The sequence below is a fragment of the Curcuma longa genome, chromosome 9 (assembly GCF_044706935.1).
Source record: "Curcuma longa cultivar G26 ecotype Majalengka, Jawa Barat chromosome 9, ITB_CL_G26_1.1, whole genome shotgun sequence".
NCBI classification, from domain to species: Eukaryota; Viridiplantae; Streptophyta; class Magnoliopsida; order Zingiberales; family Zingiberaceae; genus Curcuma; species Curcuma longa.
Window position 1 is genome coordinate 9,409,362 of NC_133869.1, and position 18,186 is coordinate 9,427,547.

At 38.7% G+C, this 18,186-nt stretch overlaps 3 protein-coding genes across 3 annotated transcripts; 1 reads left to right on the forward strand and 2 right to left on the reverse strand.

Moving 5' to 3' along the window:
• Positions 1 to 137: 137 nt before the first annotated feature.
• On the reverse strand, positions 138 to 8,110 carry LOC141835271 (uncharacterized). Its single transcript, XM_074722702.1, has 5 exons — positions 7,912 to 8,110; positions 3,548 to 3,714; positions 1,768 to 1,854; positions 1,419 to 1,577; positions 138 to 356 (listed from the first exon to the last, which is right to left on the reverse strand). Exons 1-5 carry the CDS (start codon positions 8,018 to 8,020, stop codon positions 258 to 260), a joined length of 621 nt encoding a protein of 206 aa, XP_074578803.1. The 5' UTR covers positions 8,021 to 8,110; the 3' UTR covers positions 138 to 257.
• A 1,007-nt stretch (positions 8,111 to 9,117) lies between these two features.
• Positions 9,118 to 15,506, forward strand: LOC141834698 (protein sym-1). The gene is made up of 8 exons (XM_074722037.1): positions 9,118 to 9,509; positions 11,851 to 11,938; positions 13,013 to 13,107; positions 13,366 to 13,438; positions 13,627 to 13,719; positions 13,808 to 13,894; positions 15,062 to 15,142; positions 15,401 to 15,506. Exons 1-7 carry the CDS (start codon positions 9,118 to 9,120, stop codon positions 15,140 to 15,142), a joined length of 909 nt encoding a protein of 302 aa, XP_074578138.1. The 3' UTR covers positions 15,401 to 15,506.
• A 12-nt stretch (positions 15,507 to 15,518) lies between these two features.
• LOC141834699 (17.6 kDa class I heat shock protein-like) lies at positions 15,519 to 16,439 on the reverse strand. Its single transcript, XM_074722038.1, has 2 exons — positions 16,017 to 16,439; positions 15,519 to 15,938 (listed from the first exon to the last, which is right to left on the reverse strand). The coding sequence occupies exons 1-2, from the start codon at positions 16,279 to 16,281 to the stop codon at positions 15,616 to 15,618; spliced, it is 588 nt and encodes a 195-aa protein (XP_074578139.1). The 5' UTR covers positions 16,282 to 16,439; the 3' UTR covers positions 15,519 to 15,615.
• Positions 16,440 to 18,186: the final 1,747 nt, after the last annotated feature.

The following is an 18,186-nucleotide window of genomic DNA, read 5'->3' on the forward strand; positions in this document are numbered from 1 at the left end:
CAAACTAGTCAATCTAATCGGGCATGTATCGAGCCCAATAGGCTCGCCTATGTGTGTGGGCCGAGCATGACCTCAAGCCTAGTCACCCCATTTATGTGATAGGTTCAACACGAACTATCAAGAGAGCACTCTCTTTTTCATAAGTGATTTCATTTCATTTCACAACACTAAAAAATTGTGGCATGACGATCGAGAAATACATTAAATAAGCCAAACTATACAGAAACTATATGCAATATAATTCTTTGAGGTTTCAGTTAGTTGACCTGCTCACCACTTTTTTGGTGGCTTTTCTCCTCTTCTACTTGCTCGAGCAGTTCCACTAATTCAGCTTCAGTGAGTCCCTCTAGGCGTTTCTGGAAGAGATATATAAAACCCATCACTGATATGCAAATGAAAAGTCAGCAAATGCCAATAAGATATCATTTGTTGTTGTTTTTTAACAGAGATTGATTCAACAATGTAACAATCATGATTGTTTTCGAGATGTCTGTAAGGACAGTTTATGGAATGTGTATTACAACTTCAGATTCACAGGTGCAGTGGATGGGTTAGGTTTAAAAGTTCACCAGTACAGGTAATTTACAAGAACACCAGGAGAAATCATAGCGAGATTAAGAAAGAAAACCAAAGGCAAAGGTAGAAACCTAATTGGAAAACCTCCAAGAAAGGAGGTTTGCGGGGTTCAGTTGCGATACAGCAACCACGACTGAATCTGAGGCTACATTATGTAATTAGGCAGCTTGATCTAGGGATTTCACGATCACTGTTTAGGAGCATAAGACATGAGTTTTGCCTCTCCTTTGATAACCTTTTAAGAGTCGTTTAGATGGATGCAAAATCCTAAACAATCCTACAAGGAATTTGAATGTGATCATAAATACTATTTCTACTGTCGATCTATCATACATCAGTGTGCCTTATGTGTACTTTCTTATGGCTTGTCATTTTGTGAGGGTTTCAGAGTTACTTTCGGTTCTACATACATGAAGTTTTCAATGGTTTGCTTTTACAAGGAAATGAAGATTTTTGCCGCAATGCCTCTAGTAGGGCACACTCATAAACACTATACAACTTGGGCAAGTGGTGTCAATCCCAAAGTCTCAATCCCAATACTTATCACCGAGATCGCTCCATGAAATAGGCATGGCAAACATTCCATAGAATTCAACACCAGCATGTCCCATTTTCCTAGCTTAGAAGCAACCATTGATGTCCACTTTAATGCAGATTGAAAACAAGAATATTTTGCAAATTTCTTTGGATGACTTGCTTTTTAACATTTAGAGTCAGGCAATCTTATATGTGTTACTTGCGGACGAGAAATTTGCTTTGAGAATGTTGAATCTCAATGCAAATAGATGTCATCAGCTCAAGCTCATGAAGTAGTTTTCCAAATTTTAAATATGCAAACTTACCTCCATGACTTTATTCTCGTAATCTCTTAGCTGCTGAGCATATGTCATATCTTTGTTCGCAACTCTGAACATGTATGTAGAAATCCATCCGACTGTCAGGCCCAAGACAATGACTAACTGAACCGCATTGCCTGCTTGCAAAGGATCAACTCCAACTAACTGAAACAAAAAAAAAAGTCATGGAAATCCAATATACAAGTTCTGAAACAAAGAGCCAAATGAAGAATAATTTGGATTTTTAAAACTCATCTATGTCCATTTGTTTGGTCAAATCTTCTCTGAGAAGGGTATCTACTAACTACAGAATAGTTGCAGCATACAAGTATTCAGGGCACAAAAACAAAATTACCTCTAGTCCAGTTTTCAAACCCACACCTAATAAGCAGACTCCGACACCAATCAACAAAACATCCTTTCTTGTGTATCCAAAAGGAACCTGCAGTATTAGAAATGTTATGCCTCAACATTACGACATTGACTTCTTATGTTGAATAGAAAATATAAATTTAGAAGCTTGCACTAAAATTTTTTTTGAGAAAAGTATAATAGAGCTAATATGATTGCAGCTAAATGTTAATGTTCTGGCAGATTCTAATTTTATTACAACGCAGCTTTCAGTTAGAGCGTAGTTGTTTAATACTAGTAAGATTTAGCACAACCAAGAAGTAAGAAGAAGAATATAGCAACAGTTACAAAAGGAATCCTTGTTTTCTGCCAAACTTGAAATGGGATAGTGATCCTCCTACGAGGCTAGAAGAGGAGAAACAACAAAATAACTAAGTTCAAAATAAGATTCCATTTTCTTCTTCTTTTTTTTTGGGAAGAAAACATTCATGTACGATAATATATTCTTCTTATTTTCTAGATGACCTAGTTAACCCAACAGATCTGAGTTTATGAAATACCTGAGTTTATGAAATACAAAAAAAAACAAGTAATTGAAGTACAAAATATTCAAATGAGCAAATTGACCAAATATACAAAATCAATCATCTTGATCATGAGATCTTAGTGCTTTACTCTGCACCTCATGACTCATGATCATGTGCAGATCAACCCATTAATTCATACACCATCAGGCATTTTACCATTCTTGATCGGTATTTTTACTAGAAGGACGTCTCTGCTTTTAAATTACTACCATTTTCTCTATGGATAACAAACTCTGAATCATATGCATGCTTGTGCAAACCTTTAGTCTATGCTTGCAGTTAATTAACTCAAATCAACTGCATGCATGTCAATGCTATTATACCAAACCTAATTAATTATGTACAAGCTTCAGCTTTCTGCATCTAATGCATGTATCATCTTTCATAGGAAAATTTGTAGTGTCCTTACTCAAGGTGAAAGACCTTTATCAAGCATATCATCAGACAACATTTTCACATCATTCACAAGCATTGTCCTTCACCATCTTCACTAGAAGCTTTTTCCTTTCCACGCACTTCTTTTCATTAGAGAATAAATAAGTGTTTATAAGCCTTTGGCTTTAATGCCCATTTCCTTCATTTGATCAAAGGGCTTCAAAATATCACTAGATTCCCAACTTTGGAGTAACACAAGATCATATTCTCATACGATCAGTTACTGACGTTGCAAATGTGGAAGCTATGGAAGCATAGGAACTATAGATCATAGATGCAAGAAAAGAAGACAGACATAATTATTCTACACCTTTGGAAGTCATTGTCACTATTGACAGGAATTACTGTGTTATGATCTCAAGTGTGATGGAGACAAGGGCTTCCAGATTCTTGTGCCTGGCCAGTGAGGAAGACTACAATGCAAGCTTAGTAAGAAGCATGAGGTAGACCACAATTGCATAGCACCTCCTTATTAGTAAGGAAGTAATAGGTTGATCAAAATAAGGCTGAATAGATGAATCCGATTTGTGAATTGAAATAGCCAATTTTAAAAGAAGATACAAAATTTAGTCCAAGACCCTATTTTAGTTCACATAAGCAATAACTCTGACAGACTTTCATGCACTTTTTTTGTTTAACAAAAGATCTCTTCTAGATGTGTGTAAAAAGTGACATTTTCTTCAAACAAATAAACTTTTAAGACCAAGTACGATTTGTTTGCATCAAAACTAGAATATCTGTCTTCAATGGTGTAGAGCATACCTTTTCTTTGTCCAAGGACTCCGTTCCATCTACATTACCTCCTGAGGATGATGAACCACTGTTTCTGGTAACCTTAGGCATCATTCTTCTCGTATCTAATCTAAAAGGTGCTCTTCTTAAACAAATGACTTTCTTGGACTTATATGTGTGATGACAGCTAATTGCAGCTGCAGGAATACAGTTATGATTAGGCTGTTAACTATCAAATTAAACAGAAGTATGCCACACTGAAAATAAATTCTTTTAAGTTCATAGATCAAAAAAAAAAGTTGTTAATATTCTTGTTGACAAGGATCATCTTGGGAATAAACATACTTGTATTGTCTAGCTATGAACTGAGGATTATTAGACTTCTAGGAAAACAACATAAGTCCAGGAACTCAAACCAAAAGGGATTAATTACAATGTCTAAACACTACCAAGCTTTATAAATAACTATCTAAAAATAACCAAGGGGTAGCAACTCTTCATTTTTTAAGACCAAAATTCACCAATCTTAAAAGAATCGAGAAATTGCTTTTAAAAAACTATACTAGAGTTCAGTCAACTGCTTTGGCCATTAAACTTAATGATATAAGAAATTGTGAGTTGTTCTGCATTAGTATTCAAGAAGCTAATCACAGTTCCTCCTAGAACTAGATGAGTGAATGAATGATTGAATTTCAGAGTAAGGAACTTCACCACAAAATCAGCACCCACAATTATGATCTGCTTTCTCCCTACATGGTTTTTGTTTTAAGCTCGTATAGTTTTTCATCTATAACAAACAATAGGATATGCAACTGCAAACAAGCAATTGAGAAGAACAATTAGACAGCTACATAAAGTTGCAGACCATGCATGTAATTCAAATCAAATTCCATTGATGTGGTGGAGACAAAGGCCATGTGGCAGGTTCAAGACTCAGTCAAAGCAGGGGTCATGTGGCAGGTTCAAGACTCAGTCAATGTAGATATCATCAGTATCCGACTTGTCGAGCTGGTCCGACCTCCTGACCTCCAAATTTGCCACTAGTCTGACTTCCTGGCATGCGAAGGGACATGGACAATTACCATAACGCGAAGGGACACAACAATTACCATAACGCAAAGGACATGGCGGTTACAATGGCACCCTTTAGTGAGGTGCGTCCCTTGGGCTTCTCTCCATAAAGTGTGTCCCTTGGGCTTCTCTCCCTATATAAGGTAAGGGAGGGGAATTCTCTCTAGGATCTCATCTGTTTTACTCAATTTCTTATCATTTCTTCTTTCTATTATACTATTTGGGGCTCCATGATGACTTAGACATCACAGGGACCTTGTTATGGTAACTCCCGACGAACTCTTTGATGCATATTATTTTTCGTAGAGTTGGCCATGTCACGAGAAGAAAGAGAGGAGAAAACTTCAACGTCATTGCTTCGTGGTGCGAGGTAAATTTTTGTCGTCGCTCCATAGTGCAGGGTAGATTTCTGCTGTATCATTTTGGCGCCGTCTGTGAGAACATAAGCGACAACATTGACAAATATGAAGATGCCGAAAAAAGAAGAAAGGGTCTTTGACAAAAAAAATTATATCACCATGAGAAAAGATTAAATCGAGCCATGACATTGAAATCAAGTTTATTGGAAAATCATGGCACAAAAGCCTAAACTCTAAACCTCTGAATTTCTTTTTGATTACTTCTATAATATTTTTATAATACTTGGATATTATTGATGGTACTAGCTTTTGGTGATAAGGAAGCAGCAACTTCAAAGCCATCTCCATGAGTTGGGATGGAAAGAAATTTTTCCTGGGGCGCTTTCGTCTCCATTTCGTCGAGCCTTGCCAAGCGGTTCAACTACCCACATTATCCAAGATCGTAGGGTTACCCAACATCCATGTCCCTACCAAGCGATAAGGAAGTCCATCGCCTCAGTTGCATGATTCCTCTGCTTCTCATGCAAGCTGTCACTACCAAGAGATCGATTCCTCCATCAGGCTCCCTCCCCCCCCCCCCCCCCCCCCCCCCCCCTCCCATCATCTTGACCTCTTCAAAGCCATTGAGATGCATTGCAAGATCGAGCTCCTCTACTAGGAGCGCGACCTTTTCGGTATTTCCATCTATGGGTTTTTGCACTATTTGCAAGGATATTGGTTTCATGGTTCTTAATTACTCAATTTCTATTGCTTGTGCAAATTTTAAATTATTGCTTTTTATGCTGCCGCTAATCATATTCGATGTAATGGAGTTGATTTAATGATTGCTAGTGGCACCGAAGTTGCAATCATTTCAATTGGTATGGGATTGTATTATGTGCAGAGCATTATAGAGGAATGATGATCTAGTAACTACAGCAAGACCAAGAGATAAGGATCAAGATGATTTTGTAGTAAAACCTGTAGGGTAGTCCACTTCGATTTTGATTGGTTTGATTAATATGGTTCTTGGATAATTCATGGTGGGCAGAAGTTGTGAATTTATTCATGAATATACCCGCGATAAGAAAAACTTCTTCCTTGATTTCTTTTATATTTATATTATTAATGTGATGAACTAGAGTTTTGCATTTAATTGGGATACTTCTGGTCATTTATAGGGTTTAAGTACTTATACCTCTCCAACTTGACTTAGTCACAGATTTAACATATTTTCCTCTGTTTGGGACAGGATCACCACTTAAATTCCTCTGTCAGGGATAGAGTCACCACTTAAAATTTCTCTGTCAAAGACAGAATCGCTTCTAATAATTTTCTCTATCAAGGATAGGGTCGCCACTTAAAATTTTCTCTATCCATGACAGAGTCACCATTTAAAATTTCTCTGTCAAGGATAGAGTCAGTCTCCGATAACTTCCTCTATCGAGAACAGAGTCACCACTTAAACTCCTCTATCAGGGAAAAAGTTGTCATTGACATTTCCTCTATCAGGGATAGAGTCGCCACTAAACTCCTCTATCAGGGACAAAGTCTCCTCCAAATATTCCTCTGTCTCGGATAGAGTCATCCCTTATTCTTTCGACTAAGACTTAGTCGTGGATTAGTTTCTCGCCCCAAGCCTCAGCAAACTTTGGATCATTGTCTTCACACCAGGTTCAATTGCATTTCTTTTGTTTTTGAATATGAATTGTAGCTCTTCCTTCCAACTTTACCTTGAGGTGCTCCACCTCGACTACCAGATGCTCCCTCTTGTTCTGCTCCTCCGCTTCCAACGTCTCAGCCACATGGACCCCGATGTCAAAGACCTCGGAGTCATTGATGTAGCAACTGTCTAGCCAGTTAGACTGCTTCCTCCTTCGACTAGATTTGAGAGGGAAACTTGTGATGTGGTGAAGACGGTAGGGGGTGTGGCAAGTTCAGGACTCAGTCAATGCAAGAGTCATGTGGCAAGTTCAAAACTTGATCAATGCGGATATCATCAGTATTTAACCTGCCAAGCTTGTCTGACCTTCTGACTTGCCGCTAGTCCGACCTCTCGACATGCAAAGGGACACGGTAGTTACCATAATGCGAAAGGACATGACAGTTACTATAATGCGAAGGGACATGACAGTTGCCATAATACGAAGAGACACGGTGATTACAATGTCACCCTTTAGTGAGGTGTGTCCCTTAGGCTTCTCTCCCTATATAAGGTAGGGGAGGGAAATTCTCTCTAGGATCTCATCTGCTTTACTCAATTTCTTGTCATTTTTTTTTTCTATTATACTATTTAAGGCTTCATAATGACTAAGGCATCAGAGGGACCTCATTGAGTGACTCCCGGCGAGCCGTTTGACGCATATTATTTTTTGTAGAGTCAGTCGCATCACGAGAAGAAAACTAGAAGAAAGCTTCAACATCATCACTCCATGGTACGAGGTAAATTTCTATCGCCACATCATCGCTCCGTAGAGCGGGGTAGATTTCTGCGGCATCATCCATAGTAAGGATTTGCACCAACGTTCGTGGTCTGCATTCTACCTTCGACTTGGCTTTTGTTTTGCATTAGAAGAATTTTTCATCTTTAGCAAACAACAGGATATCTGCTGAAAACAAGCAATTAAGAGGAAATTTTGAACATCCGTGTAAACTAAGGAACTTTTCAAAAGGGTTGCAATGTTTCACAAACGAGGCTTCTGTTCTTCTCACCATGCCTACCAATTGCCACACCAAAATCGCCACCGAATTTCTTAAAAATGCATCATCCACATAATGAATAGAACGCCTATGAATATTTCCATTACGTAGTGACTAGCGGTTTCTATCTGAACCAAAATCAGTACAAAAAAACGCCCACAAGCACAAGGTTATATACGATTCATTCAATCTTCCCATCACAATTGCAGGCAGCAGAAGCAAGTTGAAAATATGGAAGATAATAACCCTAACCCATTAAAATAAAACAAAAGAAAAGAGACGAACTTGGAACCCAGCGGCTTCTAGCGATTGAAAGGCGTCCACCGGTAGCAGAATGCAGGAGCGCCGCGGCCGGATTCCCGACCGAGCAGCTCAGATTCACGGCAGTAGCCATTCGGGAAGCGGAGTTCCTCGAATGATCGACCTCTCCTACTCTATCGCGGTGGATTACTTTGAGAGAAGCAGAGGAAGAATTATGCGACTCTTATCGTCTCCTGGTTAATTCGTGTCCCACAAAATATCTCTTTACCTGCGAGGGGGATAATACACGAACCGGGTCCATCTTCTAAACCGAACACAAACCAACTTTGTTTTGGACCAGACCGGCCACTGCGACCCAGCCCTGTTGAACACATATGTGTTCAAAATATATTATTTAGTTTAACGAGTTATTGAAATTTATTCATTTAATCAATTTTGTGTGTATTGAACAAATATAAATAAACTTCTTATCAAATTAAAAATTCATCACAAATATTTGATTCATTTACTACTCTACTAGCATGGAGGTTGGGTCAATCCGGACAACCAAGTTGGAAATACTACATTTTAATGGTCATGATCACAAAGTGATCTAATACCCACCAACATTTTGGTAGATCCTTACCTTTTTATTATTGTTTGAGTGATTTGAGAGTGGCTCCTAACACATGGTTGAGTTGGTTAGTGTAAAGCAAACTCGTTGAAGTGGACAAGGATCAAATCTCGACGAAATCAAGATAATACTCTTTCCGTAGTAGTCAACTATAATTTTCTGATTTACCTCCTTATAGATGATCGTGAGACCTATTGTGTGAGACCGTTGGGTGATAAATTTCACCTTTACTGAAATTGAGAGATTTGAGAGTGAAATTATCTGAGATTTGAGAGTGAAATTTCACATTTTACATAATAATTATCATATTAGAGGCTGAAGAGTGCCTTATTCTATATAATTATCTGAGACCTAGAACAGTATTTGACATAGAGATTTTAAAAAGCTAAATTTAAAATTATTTTATACAAGATTATTTATTTACTATTTTATTTGTTTAAAAAAATTACAATTGTTTTTTTAAATAAAAAATAATTGAGGCCCGATGGTGTAGCTAGAATGGCCTGGCTTTCACGGGCCCAGCACAACCCGTTGTCTTTCATGGGCCCAGTCACGGCCCATCTGTCGGTTTCACTACCGTCAAAACCTCGACAAAGCCACCGGCCTCGTGATCGATCATGCTCCGCTGCGGCGCGAAAATGGCGGCATTTCTCCCCAATTCCTTGCTCGCCGTTCGATCGCTCCCTCGCCGCGCCAAGTCGGTCGCCCAACTCCGTGACCTGGAGCGGCTCTCTTTGGTTTGCGAGCACAAGAAGCTCACCGATGCTCGATTCCCCTGCCGCCCCTTCGTTTCCTTTCCTTCCGTTGGATTTGGAGGTGCGATCCCTCGTTTTTGTCCCGGGTTTGAGCCGAAGGCTCTAGGTTTCGTGCGGTTTCGAGCCGCCTCAGGCGGTGGTTCTGGTGGTTCCTCCGGCGGTGGTGCTGGGCACGGAGGAAGGGGTGACGGAGACTCCGAAGGCGGAGGTGGAAATGATAGAGGCAGTGGGAATGATTGGTCCTTCCTTTCCTGGTAAAATGCTGGGATTTCCCCCTTCTTTTTGTCATCTCCCTACGTTGTTTAACTTACTGTGCTGCTGTTATTCGTTATTGCTTAGCATCTGTTTTAGACCACTGGCAAAGAAATGTGGAATTGAACTGTTTGCAATCTTTTGTACATATTGAATAAATTTTATTCTATTTTTATTGGACACTCAGTCAATAAGTCTCACAACATGCCACCAAATTGGAAAACCAACAGCTTTTAATTAACTGTATTATGGGCTAAATGGATAGAATTTGTATCTTGTACAGTTAAAATTGTGCATATGGCTGCCAAACTAACTAATTATGGAATCAATTTGGCAGCCATTCGCACTACCATCTACGTCTATATAAGGAGGTAGATTCAATATCTCAACAAAAGTGTAGCATAGAGGAAAAGCACTGTCACATTTTAAATGTTGCTTGAGCTTTGATATTTGAAGCAAACTTTCCAATAAAGTATTCAGAGAGTGTTTTCTAGAGGCAACTATTTGAATAATCAAGGATCAAACAAGATTTTGATTGGTAAAAGTTCACATGAGATCCTGATTAGGAAAAAAAAGTGAATTATGAATATAAACATCTTAAAGTATTTGGTCGTTTATGTCCAAAGGCAACCAAAAAGTGGACTAATTTGATGAAAAGGGAAGTGTGTGTTCCTTGGGTATCCTTATGCCCAAAAGAGATGAAAGTGTCTAGATTTGAAAACACAGGAAATCTTTGTGGCAAAGGATGTTTTATTTAGAGAGTCAGGGTTCCCTTTGCCCAGAGTAAAATCTTTAGGAATCAGAAATCCCAATTCAAATGATAGGCGGAGCTTGAATGAAATTCGAAACGAGAAAGGAGCACAAAAACACAAGAAGTTTGAAGAGGAAAAAGTCAATGTAGCCTAAAAATAAAGGCACAAACTATCAACATAATGCATTATGATGAGTAGATGATTAGGCCCCAAAGAGTACAAAGACTGCCAAAATGCTTGGCAGTCTTTGTACTCGGCACAAGTTCATCCTCCTCCTCCTTGGCACAAGTTAAGGTGTGATTTATCCTATATGTCATGTAGTAAATTATATTATCTTATAAAGCTTTTGTTGTTGCCATTGACTCAAACAATAAGTCAGTATTCAGATGTAGTCCAAGACCCACAATGGAGAGAGACAATATTTACGTACACACAATCTATAGAAGACAATGAGACATGAATAATTGAAGACTTACCAATTGGTAAGAAACCTATAGCATTCTGATAAGTATATACAATCAATAGAAAGGTTGATGGGAGCGAAGACAAGAGTCAATTGCTTGGTAAAGGATTCATGCAAAAGAAGTGTGGATTTCCTCTAGCTGCTAAAATGGCAACACTGTGTTGTTAATGAAAGACTGGGATCTTCATCAATTAGATGCTATTAAAGTGTGTTGGCTGAGAAAATCTTTGTATGAGATAAGGCAAGCTTTTCAAAATTGGTTTGAAAAATTCACTTTTGTAACTTCAATCAAGCAGATTTCAAGTAGCCAATGTCAGACTATTCCTTGTTATTTACTCATAAGGTGATGTAGTTTATGTTGATGACCTTATTCGTGCAGGAAATAGTTTGGCTTCTTGATCCAATTTTAAATGTTTTTCAAGTAAGCATTTTAAGATTAAAGATCTTGGGCCACTGAAGTAGTTCCGCGGTAGTGAGGTAGCAAGACAAAAATCTTCCATTTTTCCAGAATACAGTGTTTTTGGCTCAAAGCCAGTTGACCTCCCAATGCAGGAAAAGCAATGCAATGCTGCAATGTGAATCTTGAGGTATTTGAAGAAGGATCTAGGACAAGGAATCTTGCATTAGAAATCAACCTCCGTCAACCTTGTTGCCTTTTTGTGACTTAGACTGGACAAGTTGTCTATCGGCTCATGATTTTTGTCAGTTTCTTTATCATTTTTGGAGAATGCCGTATCTCTTGGCAGACCAAGAAATAGATGACCATCTCAAGTTCCTTAATAGAACATAGGTCAATGACAGTAGCAACAAGTGAGCTGTTATGGATTAAAAGCTTATTGATGCACTTAATTTCTCCAAGTTGGAAAACCAACTGCTTTCTCATAGCTTGATTAATTTCACCATTAGCTAAATGAATTGTATAATTTGTATGTTGTATAGTTGAAGTCATACCTATGGCTGCCATATTGAGTAATTATGGTAACCCTTTACACTACACCCTTCCACTCGTCTTCCATTTTTATTCTTTTTTTTTCCTCTTCGAATTAAAATTTACAATTTTTGTTGAGTAACATTAGGGTCTTATCATTGTGTAATGGTAACATTGATAAAATGTTTTGCTTCATTCAGGTACTTGACAGCTCTTGATAAGCATCCAGTGATTACAAAGGCTATAACATCTGCGCTTCTAACCCTAGTTGGAGATTTGATTTGCCAGGTTTCTTCCATTCCTCCATGGGTTATTAGTTTTAAATAATTCTTTTTCACATGTGCTAGGCTTATTGATTTTGATTGGATAAGTGAAACTAACAAGAAGATTAAGACTGAATTTGTCTTCATGAGTAAATCCTCAAGAATAATCTTATGACTGCTTCCATTATGTTATTGCTTGTCAATATTGTTATTTTTATTTTGGATCTTCTAAATCATTCCCACAGTAGGTTCATGTATCTTTATTTTCTATTTGGTTCTTTTATATCATCCACAGTAGGTCCATGTATCTTTATTTGTTATTTTGGCTCTTTTAAATCATCCACAATAGGTCTATGTATTATTATTTTTTATTTTGGTTCTTTAAATCATTCCTTCAGAAGATCCAGGCCATTGTTTGTCGTTCGATAAAAAATCCATTCTCTTCAACTATGAAAGTGCTATCATTTAGTCTGATATATGTTCACAGAGAAGTGAAAGTGGTTGGTTAGAAGGACTTTAACATGTGATATTCCATTGAACATCAAAGGTCAAGTAGTGCTAGCAATAAGATGAGACTGAACATGGTTTAGACTTTAGAACTTCAGATAGTTTAAAGTCATCGCTAAAGGTGGAAATGGTTGAGAATCTGGGTATTATACAATTAAGGACTGGGGGGATCTGGAACTATAGAATAGTTTGCTATTGTGGATTTCAACAATCAGGCACTCCATTCCCTGCTCTAGGTGTTGAACTTATTGATTGTCTCCAATTTTCTTAGCTTATCTCTGTTTGGATTAGTGTTTCATCTGAAAACTGGTTTTACCCCATAACCTTGGTATTCATGCTAGATCTATGCATATTGCATCCTTGTTCTTTTGAAACTCATTAAGCTTGTTTTCCAGGTTATGAACTGAGCACAATCATCCCAATTTAAATTCTATACACAGTTAATTAAATTTTCCCTTACTAAAAAATTTTTGTTTGTGCTTCATTTATCTTCTTTCCTCATGGTACAAGTGTGGGAACATAAATTCTCCATAGCTGAACATTAATGCATCTCTTGCACCTGTACTAAATTGTCATTTCTTGGATTTTCCAGTTTTTAATTGATCAGGTGTCGAAGTTGGATTGGAGGCGAACGGTCGTCTTCACTTTCTTGGGACTAGTATTAGTGGGTCCCACATTGCACTTTTGGTAAATATATGAACTTATACTTTCTCTGTAATGCTGTCAATTTATTGTACATTGTGTGGTTGTTCTGGATGAAATCCCATGTTGAAATCATGTCAGTGCTCAAGCATGCAGTTTGTAAGGGTGAGTATCTGTTTGAGACCTGCCTTTTACTGGAATGGAGCGTGCTCAACATGAATTTGCCAGCCCCTCATCCATACTTTGTACTTTTTTTATGCTCAAAAGATTCATGCATGCCAGTCTTTCTTATTTCTATTGCAGGTACTTGTATCTGAGCAAATTGGTTACCCTTCCTGGAGCATCAGGTGCCTTTTCACGTCTTCTGCTTGACCAGGTATTTCTTTTTTCCTTTCTTATGTGCTTGACCAAGCATCTCCATTGCCTTATTATACTTCTTGCTGTGGTATTTGTAAATTCCATCTTGAATGGCTTTTTATCAAGTCTGATGTTTTTTGTTGCAATGTGGTTATTCGATTTTCCTCTTGCTCTGTTTCTTGATGTCTTACTAAATCTTCGGTGCAGTTTATCTTCTCTCCCATCTTCATAGGAGTTTTCCTTAGTTCAGTTGTTGCCTTAGAAGGAAGACCTTCCCAAATAAAGCACAAACTTCAACAGGTGATTTATCTTTTCTTTAAAAAAAAACGTGTTTGGTGTAATTTACCAGCTGAAGCTTACTCTTTCCTGCTTTCACTGATTCTTGTAGGAGTGGTTTTCAGCAGTGGTAGCAAATTGGCAGTTGTGGATACCTTTCCAATTCCTTAACTTCCGGTTTGTTCCACAAAAATTTCAGGTGTGGTGAATTCCTATTACTTGTATTAGTATAGCTGTCAAAAACCTAATGTGTTTCTTTGCGGAGAAAAGGTGGGGGAAAAGAAAGAGGCTCTAAGTCTTTCCCTTCGTTTCTTTGGAAAGAAAGCAAGGGAGGGTGAGAAAGGAGAGAAAATTTTTCTCCCACCTTCTCCACTTTGGCTTTTGCTCAAGTTAGGCAAAAAGTAGAGGTGTCAATTCGGGTGGATCGGGTGGATTTGGATCGAGTTGAAGCAAGAGTGTTATAAAAAAATTTCAATCTGAACCTAATCTGAAACAACCTGAACTATAAATCTAAATCCAAATCCAGATCAACCTTAATAATCTGACCAATTCGATTCAATTTTTATTATGTGATATCATGCTTTTATTCTTTAATAAAACAACTCGATCTGATCCTGATTGTAAAACTTTCAACGCTAACTCGATATTTTTAGTGTCACTTTGATCGAGTTGGTGGGTTGAGTTTATTTTTGATACCTCTAGTAAAAAGTAACTACAGATTGTGGCAGATTGTTTTTGTTACTACGAGACAGACTTGCTGAAGTGGAAAAGGGTCGAATCTCGACGAAGTTGAGATAATATCCTCCCTGTAATGACCAATTGTAGTTTTCCGATTTACCTCTTTACAGATGGTTGTGGGACCGATCATGTAAGACTGTTGGGTGGCGGATTCTACCTTTTATTAAAGTTTTATGTAAATATAAAATAAAATATTTTATTCATATTTAATATAGAATTACTATTCATTTTATATGTTATTAAAAAACAAAATTACTAATTTTACTTGCTTTTCGTTTAAGGAGATTATGGGGAAAAAGTTTTACTATTTCTTTCCCCTCAAAGGAAACGACACGGGGGAGCCACTCTATCATCTCTTCAATCCATTCTCTTTCCTCATTTTTTTCTTAATTTCCATTTTCAATCACTCCTAGGAAACACAGCCTAAAGGAATTTGAATCCTTGTAAATCAGCTGTCAAATTCAATTCTTGACTTTCCATATTTTATCAGTGAACGTTTTCTGCTATTTAATAATGCTATTCCTGTTGTGATGCTATGCTCTATTGTTTGTTGAGATTGAATGTCTTATTTTTATCCGAGATTTGTAATTTCCTTTGCTTCTTCATTTGTTTTTAATTCAAATGGCAGGTTCTAGCTGCGAACTTTGTAGCTCTCGCATGGAATGTAATTCTGTCATTTAAAGCTCATAAAGAAATTGTGCTGAAATAGGTAAATACCTGTTTCTTGAGTTCTAGTTTCTGGGTTTCATTGTGATACTTGAACTGATAAACTTATTAAAAACCAGATGCTCTAGCAGATTGAACTGTTGTTGATAAAGTGAGAAACATAGATAAGTCGATATGAACATGTTAAAAGACGAGATAGGCTGTTTTCCTGATTATTATTCACCATGATTGTTTATTTAAAAGTGCATATTATCCAGGATGGATTCTGAAGATTGATGTGTAGCTGTTTTAAAATTTACAGGTTTCAGTTGGTTCTGCGAATATGCTGACTTATTTATAATCGAGATCAACTATCACCACTCCTAGTTGGCATGCATCATGCTTCAGAACTCTTTGTAATCGCGCGATGAAGCAAAAAATAAGATAAAGGTAGCAGCTTTTTCATCGTCGACTTATTTAAACTCTTATTTACTACAGAAGCTTAACTATCACATCAGAGCAGAGTAAAAAGTAGTATCACATTTCGGTCTTCATGGCGGAGGCCTTCATTTCCTCGCCTCCCTTGTTCTCCTCCACGATGTCCACTGCCCTCGCCTGCCTCTTCTTCTCCGCGGCCAGCTTGGGCACCGTCACTCGCAGCACGCCGTCCGCCAGCTGCGCCTTCACGTTCTCCATGTCGGCGTTCGCAGGCAGACGGAACTGCCGCCAGAACTTCCCGGCGGTCCTCTCCACCCGGTGCCACCTCTCGCTCTCCACCTCTTTCTCCTCCTTCCTCTCTCCCGAGATCCGCAGCACCCGGTTCTCGTCCACCTCCATCTTCATGTCCTCCTTCTTCACCCCTGCATTCGTTCGTCAACCACATTTCACGTTAGGATCAGAGCTGACATCGTCAAGCACTGCTAATGAATGGCACGAACCAGGCACATCGAGGGAGAGGATGTGGGCTTGTGGGGTCTCCTTCCAGTCGACGCGGGCGAGGTTGAGCGTCTCGTCGGCGGCCTTGTAGGTGGAGACGGGGAAGGGGGTGTGCTCCAGGATGTGGAAGGGGTCCAAGTCGCCGGCGGTGGGGAACACGGCATCCCACAGGCCCCTCGTGTAGGGGATCAGCGCTGTCGCCGGAGCAGAGGAGAAGGCCAAGAGCAGAGCAGCGAAGAAGGGCACAATGCGCTGCGAGGGCCTCATCGAATCAATGGCGGATGTTGGCTGGCTGATGATTCCTTTGAGACTGCGGGTGGAGATCGATAGGGTTTATATAGTGAAGAGATCGAAGAGGAGGGAGGTTTCGAGAGGGATCGGGAAGGTTGCTGATTGATCGAATTGGGGGGAAATGGGAAGAGGAGTCTGGGAGCTTCCGAGGGGAAGGAGATGGAATGGCTGACGTGGCCATTCTGGAATGTACGCATGCATGCCGACTCATGCTGTGCTTTATCGTAAGGAATTGGAGGGTGGGGAGAGTGATGGGTTTTTAACTATGGGGATCCGGATGTGTTTAAAAATAATTTTAGTCGAGTAAACGTAGTAGGAAAAGAGATCCCTCTAGAAGATCTATGTGAAATCATATTCATTTATCGATTTTATTTATAGAAATCGAGGTTATCTTTGATGTGAGTTTTTCGCAATTTCGACAGTAACTCTTGCCTGTAAAAGTTGACGGATCTCAGTACGATTAGTATGTTCGCCTCTCCACGGTATCCACACGAACACTGAGATGGAGAGGAACCAGATCGTGGTGCTAGCCACAATACTAGATTCGATCAAGGTAGAAGAGAAGAGGAAAAAGACCAATGGTACTTCTCTCAAGAACCTTTCATCCCTTTTTATATTCAATCATAGAATATGAAAAATTTTTGGTTCTTGAGATTTCATAGAATTAATACATTTAATAATCTCATACATGATGCTCATGCAACCTTCTTAATGATGCTCATGCAACCTTCTTAATGATAAGGGAATTAATGTCCTATTAATCTTATGCATGATGATCATGGATTCAATTTGACTTAAGTCCAATTCGAATCTCACTCAATCTGAATTAACACTAAGGGTTGACACTAACATTAACATCAACGGATTTGATCCGCTTGCACCCTAAGTCGGATCATGTCAACCAATTTGATCCGTCAAGTGAAGCTCTACTTAGCTACTCGATTACCACTCTCATTTTATATTTTTTTAAAAATATATGCAAAATCTAATTTAAAATTTTTATTCAAATATTAAATTTTGACAATTTAGACCCCCGCTATCACTATCAAATGAACAACAATGACTAATTAATGGTCGTGTCTCCATAGTCGACACCTTCCCCTCTAAAATTTCTTCGACATCAATGACTAATTAATGACAGTTGAAAAGTAGTAATTAGAAAAATCAAAAGAGTATTCTTAATATTTTTTATGAAAAAAATATTTTTAAAATAATAATAATAATATCTCATTGTAATTTTTTTCTCTAAAATATTTGTATTTCAATTTTATTGTAACATGTAAAGTAGCCACCAATTTCTATAAATATTATAATATGTTAAGCAGTTAAAGTAAATTATTTATTTTTTTAATTCAATTTAATCAAAAATAATAATGAGCTCCGTTGCAGTCGTCGAAGCAACGGAGCTCCTGGGATCTGCTATATCTTCTGCAGCCGTCGAAGCAACAAAGCTCCACCGCCCGCATTGATCCTCCCCACCACCCAGAATCGCTTTTCTTCACCGCCCACGATGATCGGTCTGCTCCACCGCTCACCACTTCTGCTAGATCGCCGCCTCCGCCGACTTGGATCTCAACCCTCGCGCCGCTGTGGTCGCTCCCTCGTCGTCCTCCTCTTTGTAATCGCAAACATCGATCATCGGCGGCTTATCGCACATCTTTTCGGCCTCCGACGGTCCGCATGCCACCGATCTTGGTCCCTTTCGATCTTAATAGGCGATCTTCTAGGAGCAGCACATCGGGTATGTCGTCCTCTCCGTTTGAATTGATAGTTGCCTCCAGTGGGAGGTCAGCACCTGGCCTGCCTTCCTCGTGAACAACGATCTGAGCCTTCTTGTAGAAAAACCTAGAATTCCTTCCAAATTATGAGTTAGTTATCTAA

What these genes read in the sequence shown, in the direction of transcription:
- LOC141835271 (XM_074722702.1), bottom strand. Translation starts at nt 8,020, where the DNA reads ATGGCTACTGCCGTGAATCTGAGCTGCTCGGTCGGGAATCCGGCCGCG. An exon ending in AGTCCTTGGACAAAGAAAAG is followed by an intron (nt 1,855 to 3,547) that starts GTATGCTCTACA and finishes CTAATACTGCAG; the next exon opens with GTTCCTTTTGGATACACAAG. An exon ending in ACGAGAATAAAGTCATGGAG is followed by an intron (nt 357 to 1,418) that starts GTAAGTTTGCAT and finishes TATCTCTTCCAG; the next exon opens with AAACGCCTAGAGGGACTCAC.
- LOC141834698 (XM_074722037.1), top strand. Translation starts at nt 9,118, where the DNA reads ATGCTCCGCTGCGGCGCGAAAATGGCGGCATTTCTCCCCAATTCCTTG. An exon ending in GATTGGTCCTTCCTTTCCTG is followed by an intron (nt 9,510 to 11,850) that starts GTAAAATGCTGG and finishes TGCTTCATTCAG; the next exon opens with GTACTTGACAGCTCTTGATA. An exon ending in TTGTTCCACAAAAATTTCAG is followed by an intron (nt 13,895 to 15,061) that starts GTGTGGTGAATT and finishes TTCAAATGGCAG; the next exon opens with GTTCTAGCTGCGAACTTTGT.
- LOC141834699 (XM_074722038.1), bottom strand. Translation starts at nt 16,281, where the DNA reads ATGAGGCCCTCGCAGCGCATTGTGCCCTTCTTCGCTGCTCTGCTCTTG. An exon ending in CCTCTCCCTCGATGTGCCTG is followed by an intron (nt 15,939 to 16,016) that starts GTTCGTGCCATT and finishes GAACGAATGCAG; the next exon opens with GGGTGAAGAAGGAGGACATG.